Source organism: Anoplolepis gracilipes, chromosome 12 (assembly GCF_047496725.1).
Source record: "Anoplolepis gracilipes chromosome 12, ASM4749672v1, whole genome shotgun sequence".
Lineage (NCBI taxonomy): Eukaryota > Metazoa > Arthropoda > Insecta > Hymenoptera > Formicidae > Anoplolepis > Anoplolepis gracilipes.
In genome coordinates, this window is record NC_132981.1 from 9076894 (window position 1) to 9094554 (window position 17661).

General features: G+C 26.7%; 2 protein-coding genes and 2 non-coding genes across 6 annotated transcripts; 2 read left to right on the forward strand and 2 right to left on the reverse strand.

The window, feature by feature from the left end:
• Positions 1 to 36: 36 nt before the first annotated feature.
• LOC140671867 (ejaculatory bulb-specific protein 3-like) lies at positions 37 to 2807 on the reverse strand. The gene is made up of 2 exons (XM_072903556.1): positions 2578 to 2807; positions 37 to 1725 (listed from the first exon to the last, which is right to left on the reverse strand). The coding sequence occupies exons 1-2, from the start codon at positions 2774 to 2776 to the stop codon at positions 1562 to 1564; spliced, it is 363 nt and encodes a 120-aa protein (XP_072759657.1). The 5' UTR covers positions 2777 to 2807; the 3' UTR covers positions 37 to 1561.
• A 3400-nt stretch (positions 2808 to 6207) lies between these two features.
• On the reverse strand, positions 6208 to 14006 carry LOC140671563 (phenoloxidase-activating factor 2). 3 transcript variants are annotated; one of them, XM_072902946.1, is made up of 6 exons: positions 13848 to 14006; positions 10901 to 11247; positions 8687 to 8986; positions 7995 to 8263; positions 7235 to 7398; positions 6208 to 6794 (listed from the first exon to the last, which is right to left on the reverse strand). In XM_072902946.1, the coding sequence occupies exons 2-6, from the start codon at positions 11227 to 11229 to the stop codon at positions 6591 to 6593; spliced, it is 1266 nt and encodes a 421-aa protein (XP_072759047.1). In that variant the 5' UTR covers positions 11230 to 11247; positions 13848 to 14006; the 3' UTR covers positions 6208 to 6590. The 3 variants fall into 3 exon arrangements, with proteins under 3 accessions (XP_072759047.1, XP_072759045.1, XP_072759046.1); XM_072902944.1 differs by having other exon boundaries at positions 10874 to 11247; XM_072902945.1 differs by having other exon boundaries at positions 10874 to 11243; positions 13848 to 13969.
• Positions 14007 to 16802: 2796 nt separating this feature from the next.
• Positions 16803 to 16874, forward strand: Trnah-gug (transfer RNA histidin (anticodon GUG)). Its single transcript has one exon. It is a non-coding gene; the product is annotated as a tRNA-His (tRNA).
• Positions 16875 to 17171: 297 nt separating this feature from the next.
• Trnah-gug (transfer RNA histidin (anticodon GUG)) lies at positions 17172 to 17243 on the forward strand. The gene has a single exon. It is a non-coding gene; the product is annotated as a tRNA-His (tRNA).
• The last annotated feature ends 418 nt before the right edge of the window (positions 17244 to 17661 follow it).

Below are 17661 nucleotides of genomic sequence, written 5' to 3' on the forward strand. Positions count from 1 at the left end.
TGAGGTAAATAGTGTGGAAATAAAATAAACTTCTAATGATTATTAGGCAATTTTATTAAGACATTTCGGTCCTGTTACAATAAATTTAAAAAATCGTATATTATGCAATGGAAACAGTGTGATATCCTAAAACCTATAGTGAACTTCTTGTATGAAAGAATTTCCCATATTCCAACCGTTAGGACAACAATACAAACATGCAATATTATGCATTCGATTTCTATACATTAGTTTTATAAATTAATGTGTTAATAGAAATTTTAAAAAACCATAAAACTTAATAAAAGCAACTGATTGAAAGTTCGCAAAATTGCAGGACACACACAAACGCATTCGTCAGATGATACATTTACCAATAATCGTATAAAATAATGTTGAATGAGACGATAATAACACAACGCATGGTAAACAGTATAAAGTCTATAAGTTATAAATTATTAATTTCGCGTAATTTTAACATCAAAATGATTCTTATTTTCTAATCTCGTATCCGACATCGATCGAAAATATCTAGTAGATTTCATGTTATTTTCTTGACAAAATACCTTCCCGGTAAAAAATTTCTCATATATAATTATATATAACAACATAAAAGTATATAGAAATATATAAAATTCTGTATAAGTTATGTATAGTTATGTATAGTATGCATAATTTTGTATTATCGTTGACTGACATCTAGCCAACATTAATATAAAATTAATTATAATTATACAATACGTCATATATTATTATATATAATTATACATAACTTATATAAAATTTTATATATTTCTATATAATTTTATATGGTCATATATCATATATGATTATACATAACAAATTTTTTACCGGGAATTGAAGATACAACTGCTACGCAATTACTGTCTAATAATAATTATGTGCTACAATTATTAAAGATAAATAAATTTTATCAATTTTGCATCAGAGAAATCAAGAAAAACCTATTTTTAGAGGGTTCAAAGAAAAAGATTATTTATATCTGCAACCACTTTATTCGTAATAAAATAATTTTATGTAATAATTTTTGTCACAAAAGTAGAAAACTGATAACATTCATATTATAAAATTATGTCTTTTAACAAATTTATCGTATGTTAATACTTTCTTTCAAAAAACCCAGTTAATAAGACAGTTATAGTTAGAGTTAAAATAAGTGTAAATGATAATAAAAAAAAACAGTTATCGATCAAATGTACAATAATCATGTAAATATACAATAAATCATAAAAATAACGAGTTGTAGTTGAAAATAATTTTACATAGTTTTAACATTATTTTTACATATGTTTCAACATTTGCTTGTTAATTTCTTCGTATTAAATTACGATTAAAATACAATTTATTTGAATAAATACAAAGAAGATTCAATTTCTTTGAATAAATATTGATTATATTAAAGAAACCAAAAAGTATAGTATTATCGTTCTACAAAAGTGTAGGCGGAAATGAATAATAATGTAAATTTAAGATAATTTTGAAGAGAATTTGAAATGATTAACCAGTAAATAACTTTTAACATATTGTAACACTTATTCGATATTGCCAGTGTTGTTAGAAATTATCCTTGAGCTTTTTTTTTCATATCCTCTAAACTCTTCGCAATAAATCGATTCCATTTTTCAGACTCATTTGTCACATAATAATCACTTATTGCATCCAACATTAACTTTTGCTGTTCAGTACATTTCTTGCATTGAGTTTGAAAAGCTTCGCTGACGATACCTGCAAAGTGATGAGTTCGATAAAATAGTTATAGTCATAATAATCGATCTTATATATTTCTAATAAATGTATAGACTCTATAGAAACACATTATTTACATTAATATAAGAACAAAATTTTTTATTAAAAATTACTATGGTATGTAGCAGGTACGGACCATAAGAATCATTCTAAAGTAAAGTGCTAAAATTATAAAAATTACGTCAATTTATGCAATTTTTGCAGTTTCAGCAGTGTAACTTAAAATAATCCTAATCCACAGTTACTATACACTATAGTAATTTTTAATATAAAATTCTCTTCGTATTTGATTATTGAAGTAAAAAATATTATAATAAAAATATTATAATAAAAATTATAATAAAATAAAAAGTTGACATATATATTTTGTAGATACAAGAAAAGAATTGAATATTAATTTTGTTACATTTAAAAAAAATCAATCATCTATCTAAAGAAATGGAATATATCTAGTTGATGCAATAGTGTGCAACATTTCTTGCACATATATTGCAAAATATTGTTGTATTTTTTACATTATTTTTGAATAATGGATTAATTAAAGTCTATCTTTTTCTTTTATAATATTCGAAGCATATCGTCACCTTACAATGCATTTTTTTACATACACATATATTTCCAATGATAATTTTATTTTTTAGTTAATTTCAAACGAGCAGTTTAATTAAAAATACTAATTTAAGACTTAATTATAAAAATATATACATATTTTTATAAAATATACGATCTCCAGTTAATTTCAAATGAGTAGTTTAATTAAAAATACTAATTTTAGACTTAATTATAAAAAGATATATATATATCTTTTTATAATCTTGTATATAGACATACTTTTGAAGAATTTCGCATCGGCTGTCGCACATGGTCCTATCTCCATGAAACAGTTGTAATATTGATCTCGCAGTTTATCATTCGCGAGTATTTTCTTAAATTCAATAAAGTCGTACTTATCGTCATATTTCTCTTCCTGCGCAAGAACACATATCAATGCAATAAAAATTATTCCGATTGTACAGATTAATCGAGCCATCGTTCTTACGTTTATAATAAGTTGTAATAAAATACTAAACGGTTGATAGAACGTACGGTTTATTTATAGACTTCAGTCATCATAAAAAACTGTTATGTGAAAAATTACTACATGGAAAAACTGAAAGTGGGATTTAATTAGCAAAAAAGGTATAATACGTAAATGCACAATGTGTGTTTGTGTGTGTCAATGTTGCAAATAATAACTTATTCTGAATGTAATAAATTATAATTTTTCAATCAAAAAGGTTTCTCCAATAAAAATAATCTCTTTAAATATTCGTTTCGAATTGCAAGTGATAGATGAAATTAAAAAACTGTTCGATATGCAGTCAAAATGAGAATAGGACTTGTAAATGTTCTTGAACTAATATATTGTCTAATGCAGTAGTTTTTTATGAGAAAAATTTTTATAAGAAAGTTAGCAAGTCAACATTTCGATGAATATTTCATAAAGCCTGCTTCAAGGTAGAATTATAAATCTTACGCTATAAGTTATAAGTGATCGAAACCGAATGCTTTTTATGAATTTCTTCAGATTTATATATATATATATATATAAATATTAAGGGATTAAATAAAAAAATTAATGAAAACGAATAAATAAAAAAATATTTTTTTTATAATTTTATGTATGTAGATTAAAATCTATGAGGTCTCTGCTAAAGAGAAAAAATTGTACAATGTTAAAGATAAACACTGCTTTTTTTGAAAAACTATACTGTTAATATAAATTATCTAAAAACATACTTAAATTTTAATAAACATACTAATAAATTATATAATATTATTAAAACATTGTATTATTTCTGACTGGAATATTATTTCTAGGATATTTAATAATGCCTATGATTAGATATTACGGATGCAAAATATAGAGAAACATTATAAAGAATAATATTTTTTTGTTACTCATAAATTATGATGATATAATTGATTTCCTAGAAATAATAATATAGCGAAGAACATATATATGTATATGTTACGCAATTATTGGTCATAAATAAACTGTAATAAGAACATTATAATTATCGTAATTATTCATAAATCATTTGTATCAAAGGTTGTACTCTATATACGTATATTACAAGAAAATACACAAATATAAATGCAAATGCAAATGGTTTTTCTGGGAAGTTTTACTTATATCTATTTAATTTTATTTATGTCTATATATTTAATTTTATTTATGTCTATATACTTACGTTTTATTAACGCATAATCATTTTTAATATACGTTATTAATATGTCTATATACTTACATATATCTACGTATGAATTTATTACTAAAAAATAATATTTCTTTATCTCTCTCTATAGAAACTTGTAGATTATATATATTAATTGAAAATTAGACAGTAAAATTTAATAAGATTTGCTTTAAATATTTTCTTTTATTTTATTTATTTTTTTTCGAAAATCAAAAATCTCTTTCAATCTTTGCAATTAGTAGAAATTTTGAATAAATTATTGCTTAACGTTATTGCTAATATTTTTTTAGAGAGAAATCTGATTATTTAGATTTTATATGTTATTATTTTATTCGACAATATCTTTTAAAAATTCCACGCATATACATTTTTTATTATTTTTTAATATGGAAATTAATCTTGGACAAAATGAATGTATTGCGAATATTTAATATTATAATTAATGTGCAATAAACATGTAAAATTAAAATAAAAATATTTCGGCTGTCAAAGCCGAATTAAAAAAAAAATACCATGAATATTCCGATGATTTTTATTTTTGTAATAATTATGAATTAATTATAATGGTTTTCCGGAAATATATAAAACTCGCTTTTGATAAAAATATTTTCACTTTAATATTATTCATTTTGTTAATATTTAATTATAGTTTTTTTACTATATCACACATAAGTATAAATTTATACAAATTATTATTTTTCTCTACTTGCATTCTCTTTATTTTTCATTGTAACATTTTGTTCTTATAATAACGATTGAGCAGTCTCTTGATTTAGTATACAATATTAGAAAACTTTATTATTAGAGAAAATATTTTATAAATGATAAAAAAGATCTAAAATTGCTTTTCCCTTATAACTTTTAGATGCAATCTTTCATCGCGACAGGATAATATCTATTATTAAGCAGAGAGATTAGAAAAATCTTTCGTTTCTTTTTCTTATTATCAGTTCTTATTTCATTAAGTTTTTCTAATCCAATTGTGATATTTAACAAGAGAAAAATTTGCAGAAAATTTCAGTTATATGAACTTTCGTAACGTCTGAAACCTTTAACCTTTATAGTCATATTGAATTATGAAGTCAGAAGTGAACAATTATAATATGCAAACTTCTTCCTATCTTTTATCTATATATACTCATACGCTAAAATATTTTTTAGTTTGTTTATATATCACTATCATATTTGTGATAATATAGATTTATAAAATATGCTAAGGTTCCCTCTTTTTGATTTGTGGATTAATAAATTTATGGTCGCGAAAAAAACCTAATGTATAACTCGAGGCAATATCCGGATTACGATCTGGTAATTTATGGTCTCAATCACATATTCTCAATTATGTATATATGTTGTACGATTATATGTGTTTTGGGGATTAGCTAATTGATATCACGGATTTGCAGAAATTCCACCGCATATTGTTCAATGTAGTAAATATGTACAAAATACCTTTTAATCACATTGTTTTTTTATATTGGCTACGAATGCGCCCGAAATTGTGTATGTACATACAAGAGAGTACTCAAGCTTGTAAACGGAAAAAATTCAAATTTTATCGATATGTTACATTGATAATATAATATTGCATCAACAATCAAAATAAATGATGAATATTACATACTAAATCCTAATAATGTTGATGCGATTAATGATAGTCATTAATTTAAAGGAAATATAAAAGTTTATTATAATATTTTAATATTATTTACGATTAGTGCAAATGCAAATTAGCGTAATATGAACGTTTATAAGCAATCATTGTTTTGGTGAATGATAGATCGTTACAATGAGTCATAAGGACATGCAATATAACAAATACATATAAAGTATATATAATGAAGACAAAATATTAAATAAATACATATAATATTTAAACCAATTTTTTACGTTTCATTACATTTACGTTTATTGATTTATTTATGTATATTTACGATGGCAGTGACACAAATTAAAGATTTATTTAAATATCAATAAAATAATAAAAAAGGAATATTTGACATTACATGCATATTTTGAAATTATTCTATCAACCAAAAATAGTGGCATATAAAGAAACTAATATATTTTATTATACACTATACAATAATGTGTAATATTGAGTACTAAAAAAGACTATAAAAGAGTATTATATTGTGAAATTTATCATTAGCATTCTGACTGATTAAAAATTATTATAATATATTTTTAAGATTTCGAAAAGAAATAAATCTTGACACTGTTCTATTTTTAATAAAAATGTATTATTCGCTCATCACATATAAAATGCCATGCATTAATTTTGAAGAGTATTTGTCCTTTATTATATAAATCTACGATCACTTTCAAATACATTTAACTCACAGCTTTAAACATAAAGTATATAAAAAACACACGATATTCTTAATATTAAAAAGATTCACTAAATTTTATTCTATCGTCTGAATATTAAATTAACATGAAAATTGTCAATATTTCATCACATTTAAGTGGAGTTTTGTGTCACGCGAAGAACTCAGTATAAAAAGCGTTAATATAATCTGTGATAGATGTATGAATATGATAAAAAAGAAGGAGAAAAATTGCGTGATTCACACGTGATTGGTACATGTCGTCGGAAAACGATCAGTTTGGATACTGATAAACGGTATTATCTAAATTGTAGAAGGCCATTTGCTCATCAATCCATTGGCGGGCATGGGCTATGTTAGCGTAAACACCGGGAGTTCCGCTCTCGCCGCAACCAAGTCCCCAGGCCACGATTCCAGCTTGAACGTATCTGGTCGGATCGTTCTGTAAAGGACACACCAAGGGGCTTCCACCGTCACCCTATAAAAAGGAAAATCAAATAATCATTTCTTAAATATACAAAGTGGAGAGGAATATTTTTTAGAAAATTCTTAGGAGAGAGAAAGGGACTTGAGTTATAATTCAAACTTATATAATTTAGTGTTGGCGTTTATATACAAACAATTATTGCTCCAATTTTTGTTTGTGTTTCGGAAAATTAATACAAAAATTAATATAAAATTTAAAATAAAGATATTTCATCAAGATTCTTATTCCATCTGTGATAATCTTGAATTCTCGAACTATTATTTATAAAATTTTTATAAAGTTTTTATCTAATTGTAAAACGTGAATTTTACAGAAAGAGAGAGACAGAAGAGAGAACAACTCTACATAAATTAATAGTATAAATATATAAATAGCAAAGATAATATAAATTTTATATTTTATATAAATTTTTGTAAAAGTTGCCTTTTTACCTTGCAAGTATCTTTCCCTGGTTCTCCACCTGCGCAGATGAAACTTCTGTCCAAAACAAAATATTTTCCCAGTCTAGTGGTACGCATAACAGTTTGACATGTATCGCGGGTTACCACAGGAAGGTCCACTTTCTTCAAAATTACTTGATAACGTCCTTCTTTGCCTGTAATTAAATATTAGCAAATTAACTATATCATCGTGCATTAGTTCAGAATTTAGGTCTCTAAATTAAGGTCGGCCACAAGTTCGAGTGATTAATCAAAATTATTCTCTACCATTTTCAATAAACTTTAATTTACAAGTGCATAAAGATAAAAAATTATAATAATATTTTATGTCTTTCTGTCGTATATTTTTGAAAAAAAAATGTGATTATACAATCAATTAAATTATATTACTGATGTATCATGTCAAAACGTATTATTGCTCTATAGAATTTTTTCCGCGGCTATAAAAAAATTTATGTAACGTGAAATCAACGTTTAAATGCAAATTAACAATAAATTTACAAAATTACATTTATTTACATTTACTTTGATATCACAAGTTAAAGCTGATAAGCGCTACCAAGAATATGTTATGGTTACCAAGAAGACGTATACAACAAGATGTATATGCCACTTTGCGGTAAAAATTAAATACATTAATAAAAATGTCGATATATTAGTATGTGACTTGAAAGTCACACCGGGCTATAGAGGGTTAAAATATTCAATCAGTTGACATTTCATTTTTTTTCATATTTTGGCAACTTCTTACCGAATACGTCTTTTCCCCATCCGCTAGCAAAGCATCTGGATCCATCAAAATTCGCGTTCGCTTCCGGTAGACACACGATATCTACGTTCTCTGCATATTCGACCGGAGTTTTCAAGATCAGTATAGCATAATCGTTATAAAGCGCGCCGGAATGGAACTTCTCGTGAATTATGACTGTTTCGACATCACGGTCCTGATGTGGATAGATCTCGTTCTTCGTTTGCGTATCCCATTCTCCCGCACGGATTTTGAGTTCTTTCGGCTGTTTTCTGTTGATAAGAATGTATTATTAAATTAGAAAAACAATGAAAAAAGAGCAATAAGTAAAATAGGTATTTATTCTTATTCCATATTCGAAACAATATCTTTCTATATTTTCATACTTGAGACAAGACTTATTCTGAAGTAATATTCTATTTTAGTTCTCGATAGTCGAATATATTCTCTTGCCAAATAGAAAGATTTATTAAAAAGATTCGTAACGTCTACTGTATTTTAAATTAATTTATTGACATTTAATTGTGTTAACGCAACGTCAATTGCGACTAATTGTATTTGTTTCTATCTCGTTTAAGACTATCTTGTTCAAGACCATGATTGAAGAATGTATGGCCTTAAAATTTTGCTAAGGTTATCAAATATGACGTTGTTATCTGTTATCATGATATTTTTATAACAAGTTGACCACTGACCCATTAACGCAATGAGCCGCAGTAAGAACGGCTTGTCGGTGGATAAGTGCACCACCGCATTGATAAACATTCAATTTTTGACCGTTTTCGCCAATGGCCTCTTCTTTTAAGATAGCCACCATCCACGGGAACTCGCCAAATTGAGCCTCGTTATCCATCTGACCGGTGATCCTAAAACCGACTCCTTCAACATTTCGTTGTCCACATCCGGTTCTAGCGACCGGTGGCGGTGTGACTGGTGCTTGTAGATCTGGCGGTTTGCAACAAACGTCCAAATAATTCTCGCATGGTCCACCAGCCCTAAATCAAATAATTATAAAAACGATTAATAAGATCAAGATCGATTATTAATCAAGAGATTAATTTTATATAGTACGAATAGTGACGCGTCATTTATTTGCATATAAATAAGCAATTAACACAAAAATTTGAAAAGCATCTAAAAGAATGTCAATGAATATCTGAAAAAGAGAAAGAGAAAGATCAATACATATAAATACATATATTATATAGGAGAGAAATTGTAAAAATGAACAATTGTTTTTCGATACTTTTTTTTCTTCTTCGCACAATTTAATTGCCTATCGGATGATAATTATAAGAGACAATTACAATTAGATTAATACTAGAACTACAATTAGACTTACAATTAGATTAATAATAGAAATTACTATTTATTAGCAGTTCCAAAGAGGAGAATTTTATTTTCCAAAGATAGTCTCATGCGGCGTAAGTGAGATGGCATGCTTAACATAATTAATCAATTTGAAAACCACAACACATTTAATTTCTTCACAGTCAATCATAATATTTACTATAGACTAGCAAGATGGAAACATCTATATATATTATATACACGCAAACTCAGTCACACACGGAGGGCAAACTAATGTTGATAAAACAAATTTAATTCTGATACCATATATTGCAAATATTTCAGAGTTGTATTCTTTTTTATTTTTTAATTTTACAATTTTTTAACTACTATAATTAAATGATACTTTGATTACTCACAATTATATGTATAATTAGAGAGCCACTTTTTCTGACGCTGTGTCCTCGATAAGCAATAGTCATAGAATATATTGTATTTAATTATGTCATTTTTTTATGAATGCACAGCATTGTGTTGAGAGCTAAACACTGTACACATATATAACAAAAGAAATCGTAAACCGTTTCTAATTCAGCAGCATTGACGCGCTATTACTTCCGCTTTTAACGTAATCCCCATGTGTGACTCAACCACTTGTAACCACTGTCATGCTATAAACGCACACACATTCGACAAGTATTTATTGTACATAAAGACACAAGTAATAAATAATAATAAATTTTTGTCAATATACAAAGAAATTTGTAACAAAAATTACGTTTTTTTTATCTAAAAGCATCTTCACAGCAATAATTTATATAAAAAATAATATATTTGCTATTAAATTATTAGGAAAGGAAATTAAATGCTTTTATTACACTATTATTACTTTATATAAAACAAAAAAATAATGATATGTTACAATTATTATTACTGTTATTATTAAATCGGAAAATATACATACCGACAAAAAAAAGTTAATTTGACTAAATGCATTTAATTATTATTTTTCTAATTCAAATATTTAACTTAAAAATGTATAAGTCATAGTTAAATTAAATATTTAAATATTTAACTAAAAAATGATAAACTAAACGCATTAGTCAAATAATAATTTTTTTCAATGCGAAAGTTGAATTTACACAATTTAAAACAAAATTTGAATGTATAATTTAAATATTATAAATTAGATATTATTGTATAATCTCAGAGGCGTATTATAATTTCAGATATTATATATAGGCGTGTATTTACACTGTATATCTACATACTTACATATCCACATATATATAAATAATGAAAAGATAATGTTATATAGTCATGGAAAATAACAATTACCAATTACCAAATTTAATTAAAACCGAGAAAATCAAGGCAAATAAATTTTTACACGTGAGAATAAAAGAATGTACTAGTCATCGTCGGGAATACCAAACTACGGAAATACCAAACCATTGTTATTAGTTTGTCAATCTCGGTCTGTGTCCTTAATCGGCAACCTTTGTATAGGACGAAAAAATTCCACAACATGCCGCAATCTATCCGCCGACAGAGAACCGGTCGAGACTTCGATCTTTGGTCAAAAAACTCACCCCTGGGACGCATTCTCAGCACCGAACCTGATATCGATGATGCCTTGCCCGTTATCTAGGATCTTGCCTTCCTTACATTGATAGTATGGTACACATTCGCAATTGTCGGGTTTCGGGGCCGGTGTATTTTGCGAGCCGAGAAACAGATTTTTCGCCGTAGTGGTGGTGACGTTTGCAAAGACGTCCTTGATCAGGGTGTCAAGGTCACCGCCTATCTGAGGCACCGACGGAGGGGTCGTCTTTGATTCGGGAAAAACCTGGTCGATGAGACTGTCGAGGCTACCGCTGTTCTGCTGCGGCGCCGCCGCTACCAAGGCTACGCTGACTAAGGTCAACGTGGGAATCAGTCGCCACATGGTTCGTCAGAGATCTATCTGCAAGCAAATATAGTAAAGTGATGTAATAATAACCGCGAGGTAATATATCAGACGAAACGCGATCGTCCTCGAACGTTTGTGATGAAAAATTCTCGCAATGACGATCTTGAGTGACGAGCACATTTTTCTTTTTCGAAATTATAAATAGCGATGACACAACGATGCTTCGGCCACTATAAACCAGAAAAATCAGAGGAAATAAATGCAAACTAAAATTCAGCGACCCGTGAAGATCATAATCGCGCTAGAATCATTAACGCAAGATAATAAAGCCTTTCGGAGATTCTCATCGCTATCATCAAGAAGTAATTTTAAACAGATAAAATGCACGTGAAGAACATTTATATTTAAGATAACGAAATGGAAAATACATATTATAAATTTATGTTTAAGTATTTCTTGAAATATTTCCCTGCAATTGTTTGCAAATACATAAAAGTTAAACGGAAATATTTTATATCTCAGCGCGTATTATACAAGTCAAAGAAAAAATATTTGTTCTTGTATAAAACTTTTTATTATATAGAAAAATTAGATTTTGAAATTATAATAATTATAAGATAATAAATAGAGAATAAAAGTAAATTTTTTCGATCTTGTGGAAGTTTTTTCACGATTTTTTCCACACAGAAAAAAGTAAGTGTCAAATCAAAACTTACATACTTATATGAACGCGTTCATTGTTTCATATATACTTACGCAACAATTTATAATCTTCTTAAAAGAATTTAAAAATCTTAAATTTCAATAATATTATAATCTTTTTTCAATATTACAATTGTCATTTCAAGAATAAAATAATTATTTTCACTCTAAGAAAATTATAATCTTTGATTTGAACATGTGTTATTTTCTATCCAATATTTTTTCCTCTCCAGAAAATTATTCTTAAATAATAAGAATATATTTTTCTTGGTTGAACTATATAAAATGTCTTCATCCAAGCAAATTTTCTTTGTTTAATATAATCTCATTTCAAGATTTACATTTTAAAACTAAAGATATTGTCAAAATAAGAATATTCTTTTTTTCTGATGTGCATCTCGTGAAAAGATTCTTTTTGAAATATTTCCCTGCAAATTGTTTGCAAATACATAAAAGTTAAACGGAAATATTTTATATCTAAGCGCGTATTACACAAGTCAAAGAAAAAATATTTGTTCTTGTATAAAACTTATCGAAGACTATAAAATACCATATTATGAGATACTAAGCATGCCACAATTATATATAATTAGATATTTGTGATAACCGTAATGTCATGAAAATATTGAAGAAATGAAAACACTTCGACATTTAATGAAGCAGTAATGAATTTTATTTCTATAATCGCAACAACAAACGATGATAATAATTCTCATGCATTAATTGCTTGAAAATTCTTTTTTATAATGAATTATATAAAAAAGTATATATATCTATAATAAAAAGTATAATATTCATATATTTAATATGAATATTATATTATGTAGTATATTCATTTAATATAAACATCAAAAGGAAAATTTTATAACTTTTTTTTTTGTATCTTATTTTAAAGGACAACTGTTTTTATGTTATACAAGATATTATGTCACAATAAAAATTCAATTTAGTGTTCATAGAAATAGTAATATTATATAAAATTCTTAATTTGCAACGTGCAAAAAAGACATTCTTACAAACTAAAAAATAGTTTCATAATTCTTTTTGTAAATATATGACTACGAAATACACACAATAATTTGAATGCATAATTATTCAGGATATTTGATGTCCTCATGTAATCAGCATTATTTTCGCTTTCGTAATGAAGATATATGTACATATATACGTCATCATATAAAATATTTTCCTTATTTTGTTTATGCATATAAATGCATTTTTTTATGTGATAAAGTCTTTTAGACAAATTTAAAGTAAACATGATGGAATTTTATCATAAAGCATTCTTGTTTATCAGAACAGAGGATATCTCGCTAGTTATCCCAAATATTCGAGATTTGTCGCTGGAAATTCCATTATTCCAAAGCATTAAGATTATGCACGTTTAATACAACCGTTATATAATTATTTTAACCATAAAATCTTTTGACATATATTTATCCATAATTGATTACCACTAAGGTTTGCCAGGCAAAGGAATGACGCAATTATAAACCGGTATCATCAACATAGCGTTTTGTTTAGCCATCTGTTACTTCGAATGACTTGTAAGGAATGATAAAAATCAAAAACTTTTTTACGCTATTATAAGATAAAATTATATATATATATATATATATATTTTTTTTTTGCAGAAAATAATTTATGTAATATCATAATTTATATAATACTACATAGTAAATTAATTCGATAAACATTACTGTACTAAAAGCATTAAATTCGTCATCATCATTGTCGAATAATTACAGTTTACGTCAAGGTCATATAAAAAGTTTACTCATGTAACACATGCTCACAAACACATACAAACACAAAATATATTTAGATGCTAATCATAGATGAACGATTGGCATTATTAGTTCTTGTTTAAAAAATTAATGAGAAGCAATTATCTGCTACCTAATAGAAACTATTTAAGTGTTCGATCGAGCACGAAAATTGATTTGACTCACCAAGAAGAAAACACAAGAAACGGTGAACGAGCACCTTCCACTCGAAACAGCGATGCCCGATTAACACAAGTAGAGAACCGTGATTTCCTTCGTATAATCTTCAGAATCCCTACTCCAAGTATTTATCACATATTCTCCCCACCTTCGCTTTCGCTTCTCTTGTCATGCCGACTACCGTTGTTACCACTCTGAGATTGTAAACTTGGAGAACCGGCATTTCCCACTCATGCGTTGACCCTGGGAATTTTTGATGCGGTTTTCCTGGAAGTTTCAGCGAAGGAATTTGCTGACCATTCTTGGAACGCGAAATCCCCGTTTCTCTGACGCACAATATAACATATGTTAAAGCGAATCGAGGGCCAGATGAACCCTTCGCACGTCAATGTCCTCCAAGTAGCAGGAATTTTTTTCAAAACAAGTAAACGAATGGGCTAACCGGTTTTTGTTGCATCCAGATTTAATCTCAAATTTTGTGATAAATAACATAAAGCTTGTTTATTTATATAGTTAGTATACTGAATTATGAATATCGCAATAAATTCCCTAAAGTTTCGTACACGTTCTTTTAAAAGCTGAAAAGTGATTTTGTTAAATTGTAATCAATGTAGCTCAAACATGATTTTGGCATTCACATTAAATTCTTGTTGAATTGAATGGTATATTCAACGTATTTCACATATATTTAACATGTCGAGGTCAGGGTCTTAACAAATTTTTAGTGTTAAGGTAAAGTATATCTAAATGAACACTTTTCGATTGTATTATTAAAACGACCAATAGCTCGTTTGCCGTGATATTTCAAGCAAGATTTTTTTTCCATAACTTATCGTAGAAGAAAAAATATCTGAATTACAATTAGAATTAAAAAGTTACAAAGGAAACGATCATGGATATTAAGATTTATATAATGTGAAAACAACGCACATCTCTCATTTAATATAAATTCATGATATCAATTCCGCGGATTTCAATTGATTCTCTCTGACAATAGAAATATAAAAGTATATGCCTGATAGTCAATAGAGGTTACAAATTCGAAATTGATTAATTTAATTGATTTGTCTACTTATTTTTATGGTTATTTATTTATGATAAATTTTATGTACAAGTATTTTGTAACTTGACTTGATTCTTAACTAATGAATTAACTAATTTATAATATGTATAAATTGAGATATTAAATTTTTATAAAGATTAAATATTTAATTCATTAAATGACAAAATCTTGCGAATTAAGCTGTTTGATAAAAATTATTGATTTAACAATTTAACATACGAATTACTACTATATTACTATAGAAGACAATTCTTTAAAATTCTTATGATAATTTTATGATAATTTTATACATTTAAGTCTGACAAACATATAAATTAAATGCAATTGTAATTACTGCAGTAATTATGCAAACTAGCTTTATAATTTAAGATGATTACCAAACAGACTCATAATAAACATAAATAATTACTAAACTATTGACAAATTAATCACTATTGATAATTGCTAATAGACTAAAGTTGTTATCAAGTCTTATTATCAAATTGACATTTATAGTTAACCGTTGATCTTCAATACAGAATTATTAAGCAATTCTATGGATTTTTTCTTGCTCTTTTTTCAGGTTTTGATATTATAATTGACGATAATGAGAAATTTTAATCATGTAGAAAATTAGGTTTGAGCATTGCCAAAGAAATAGAAGGCTCGTCAATTGATCTGAGTTATTACAGTGACATAATATAACATACATTCTAACGTTCAAAAATTCAGATAAAAAATTTATGAGAACTTATAAATATATATAAATATAGAAAGAAAAAAAAGAAAAAGAAAATTAATACGCGTTATAATGCATATGCTTGCAGAGATACAATCTATGCAACCATATGCATTATTTATGTTTATCTAATGTTCCGTTAAAAGAAACACGTACATATAGCATGTTAAAAATGGGTTAATAGAATACGTATATTATTCGTCATAAATGACGCACGTCGATACACAGAAAATTATCGGGATGTGGTATGTTTTACCGCTGTGTTACTCGCACGCGAGGTACGTGACGTTGACAAGTATCAGCTGTCGCAATCGTTTATTCAGTACTATGTCAATGATCAATTATCATTGTCATCTCATCGAATGCGAAAGACAACGCAAATTACGTTTCTCGCAAATCATTTCAAACGCATTTATCGCTTTTAAAGTAAACGTTTCGCGAAAAATGGAAGAATTAAAAGAATTTATAAAGAAAAATCTATAGTTTGCAAAATGTAAAATCTTAATCTTCAAAATCAGAATTTTTAACGTCACAGACACGCCGAGAAACATGTCTTTTTATTCTCATAAGCCTTATAATTATTATATAATTTTTTCAATCATGAAAATCTCAAAATTAATGAAGTTTATGTATTATTTACAAATAAGAAATCTGCAATAACTTAAAAAAAAATTGTATATTAAAATATTCTGCTTCCATCTAAAAGATATAATCAAAGACTTATTATAATTGTTAGCAGTAAATTATGAATATACGTCATATGATATAATAATTTAATTAAATAATTACTTACTTCCTCTTCAAAAGACGAACGATGTTGACGTATTGTTTTCTAAAAACAAGCACAGTTTTTAAAAAGAAATGTACTACAAATTAACTTTTTTTAATCAGATTAATAATTAAATTTATTATTTAACTTAACTATTACTTAATTATGCACGTATATTATTTAATCTGAACGCAATGTTCTTATATTTATGTATAACAGGAATATTAACTACTACCTAATAAATTAAAAATTTTACATTGTTTTTTTACTCTATGCAATTGTTTTATTCCAAATAATTTAATGTATTTTGTTGTGATATTATTAAATGACATATATATTTAATAATTTAAAATTTGTTACAACATGATTATTCTACTCGATTCTTCAGCTCTGGAATCAGTTCTTCCAATAGCCGTGATCGTCTAGTGGTTAGGACCCTACGTTGTGGCCGTAGTAACCCAGGTTCGAATCCTGGTCACGGCAATGTGTAAACATTGTCACGGTGGAAGATTTTTTTATAATTATTCATCACTAATAATTTAATGCATGCATTTAAATGTTTTTGATATTTTATATATTTATTTCGTCTCTTGGTATAATTTTTTTTTTAAACTCAGTTTTTTTATATATTACGATTATTTTATATATAAAATTATCTCATTATAAATACATTGGTACATCGTTTATTATGATATTGAAATATATGCTTAATTGTGAAAATTCTATCACTGGCCCGAACATTATGCTCAATTATCCAACAAGCAACCACTTCTTCCAATAGCCGTGATCGTCTAGTGGTTAGGACCCTACGTTGTGGCCGTAGTAACCCAGGTTCGAATCCTGGTCACGGCAATGTAAAAACATTGTCACGGTGGAAGTTTTTTTTTCGCTAATTTTTTAATTATTTATTATCACATAACAGTATCGCAAGCTAAAATATTTATATTTTTTTAAATGTTTGCTTTTTGTTAGTGCAATTTTAGTTTAGAATAGATTTTTGCATATCAACGATATATATATATATATATATATATATATAACCAAATTTTCGCAATTCGATAAATATTGCACGTAATCTCATGTATACATATCATTATCGTTGATATTTAAAAATCTATTCTAAAATAAAATTACACTTACAAAAGGTAAACGTATAAGATATGTATTATATATATATACATATATATAATACATATTTTATATGTTTACCTCTTGTACATATGTGTATATATATATATATATATATATATATATATATATATATAGAATA

Coding starts and splice junctions, on each gene's coding strand:
- LOC140671867 (XM_072903556.1), bottom strand. CDS start 2,776: ATGGCTCGATTAATCTGTACAATCGGAATAATTTTTATTGCATTGATA. Junction 1,726..2,577: donor CGATGCGAAATTCTTCAAAA/GTATGTCTATAT, acceptor ATCACTTTGCAG/GTATCGTCAGCGAAGCTTTT.
- LOC140671563 (XM_072902944.1), bottom strand. CDS start 11,229: ATGTGGCGACTGATTCCCACGTTGACCTTAGTCAGCGTAGCCTTGGTA. Junction 8,987..10,873: donor GCTGAGAATGCGTCCCAGGG/GTGAGTTTTTTG, acceptor TATTTGATTTAG/GGCTGGTGGACCATGCGAGA. Junction 8,264..8,686: donor GCGGCTCATTGCGTTAATGG/GTCAGTGGTCAA, acceptor TCTTATCAACAG/AAAACAGCCGAAAGAACTCA.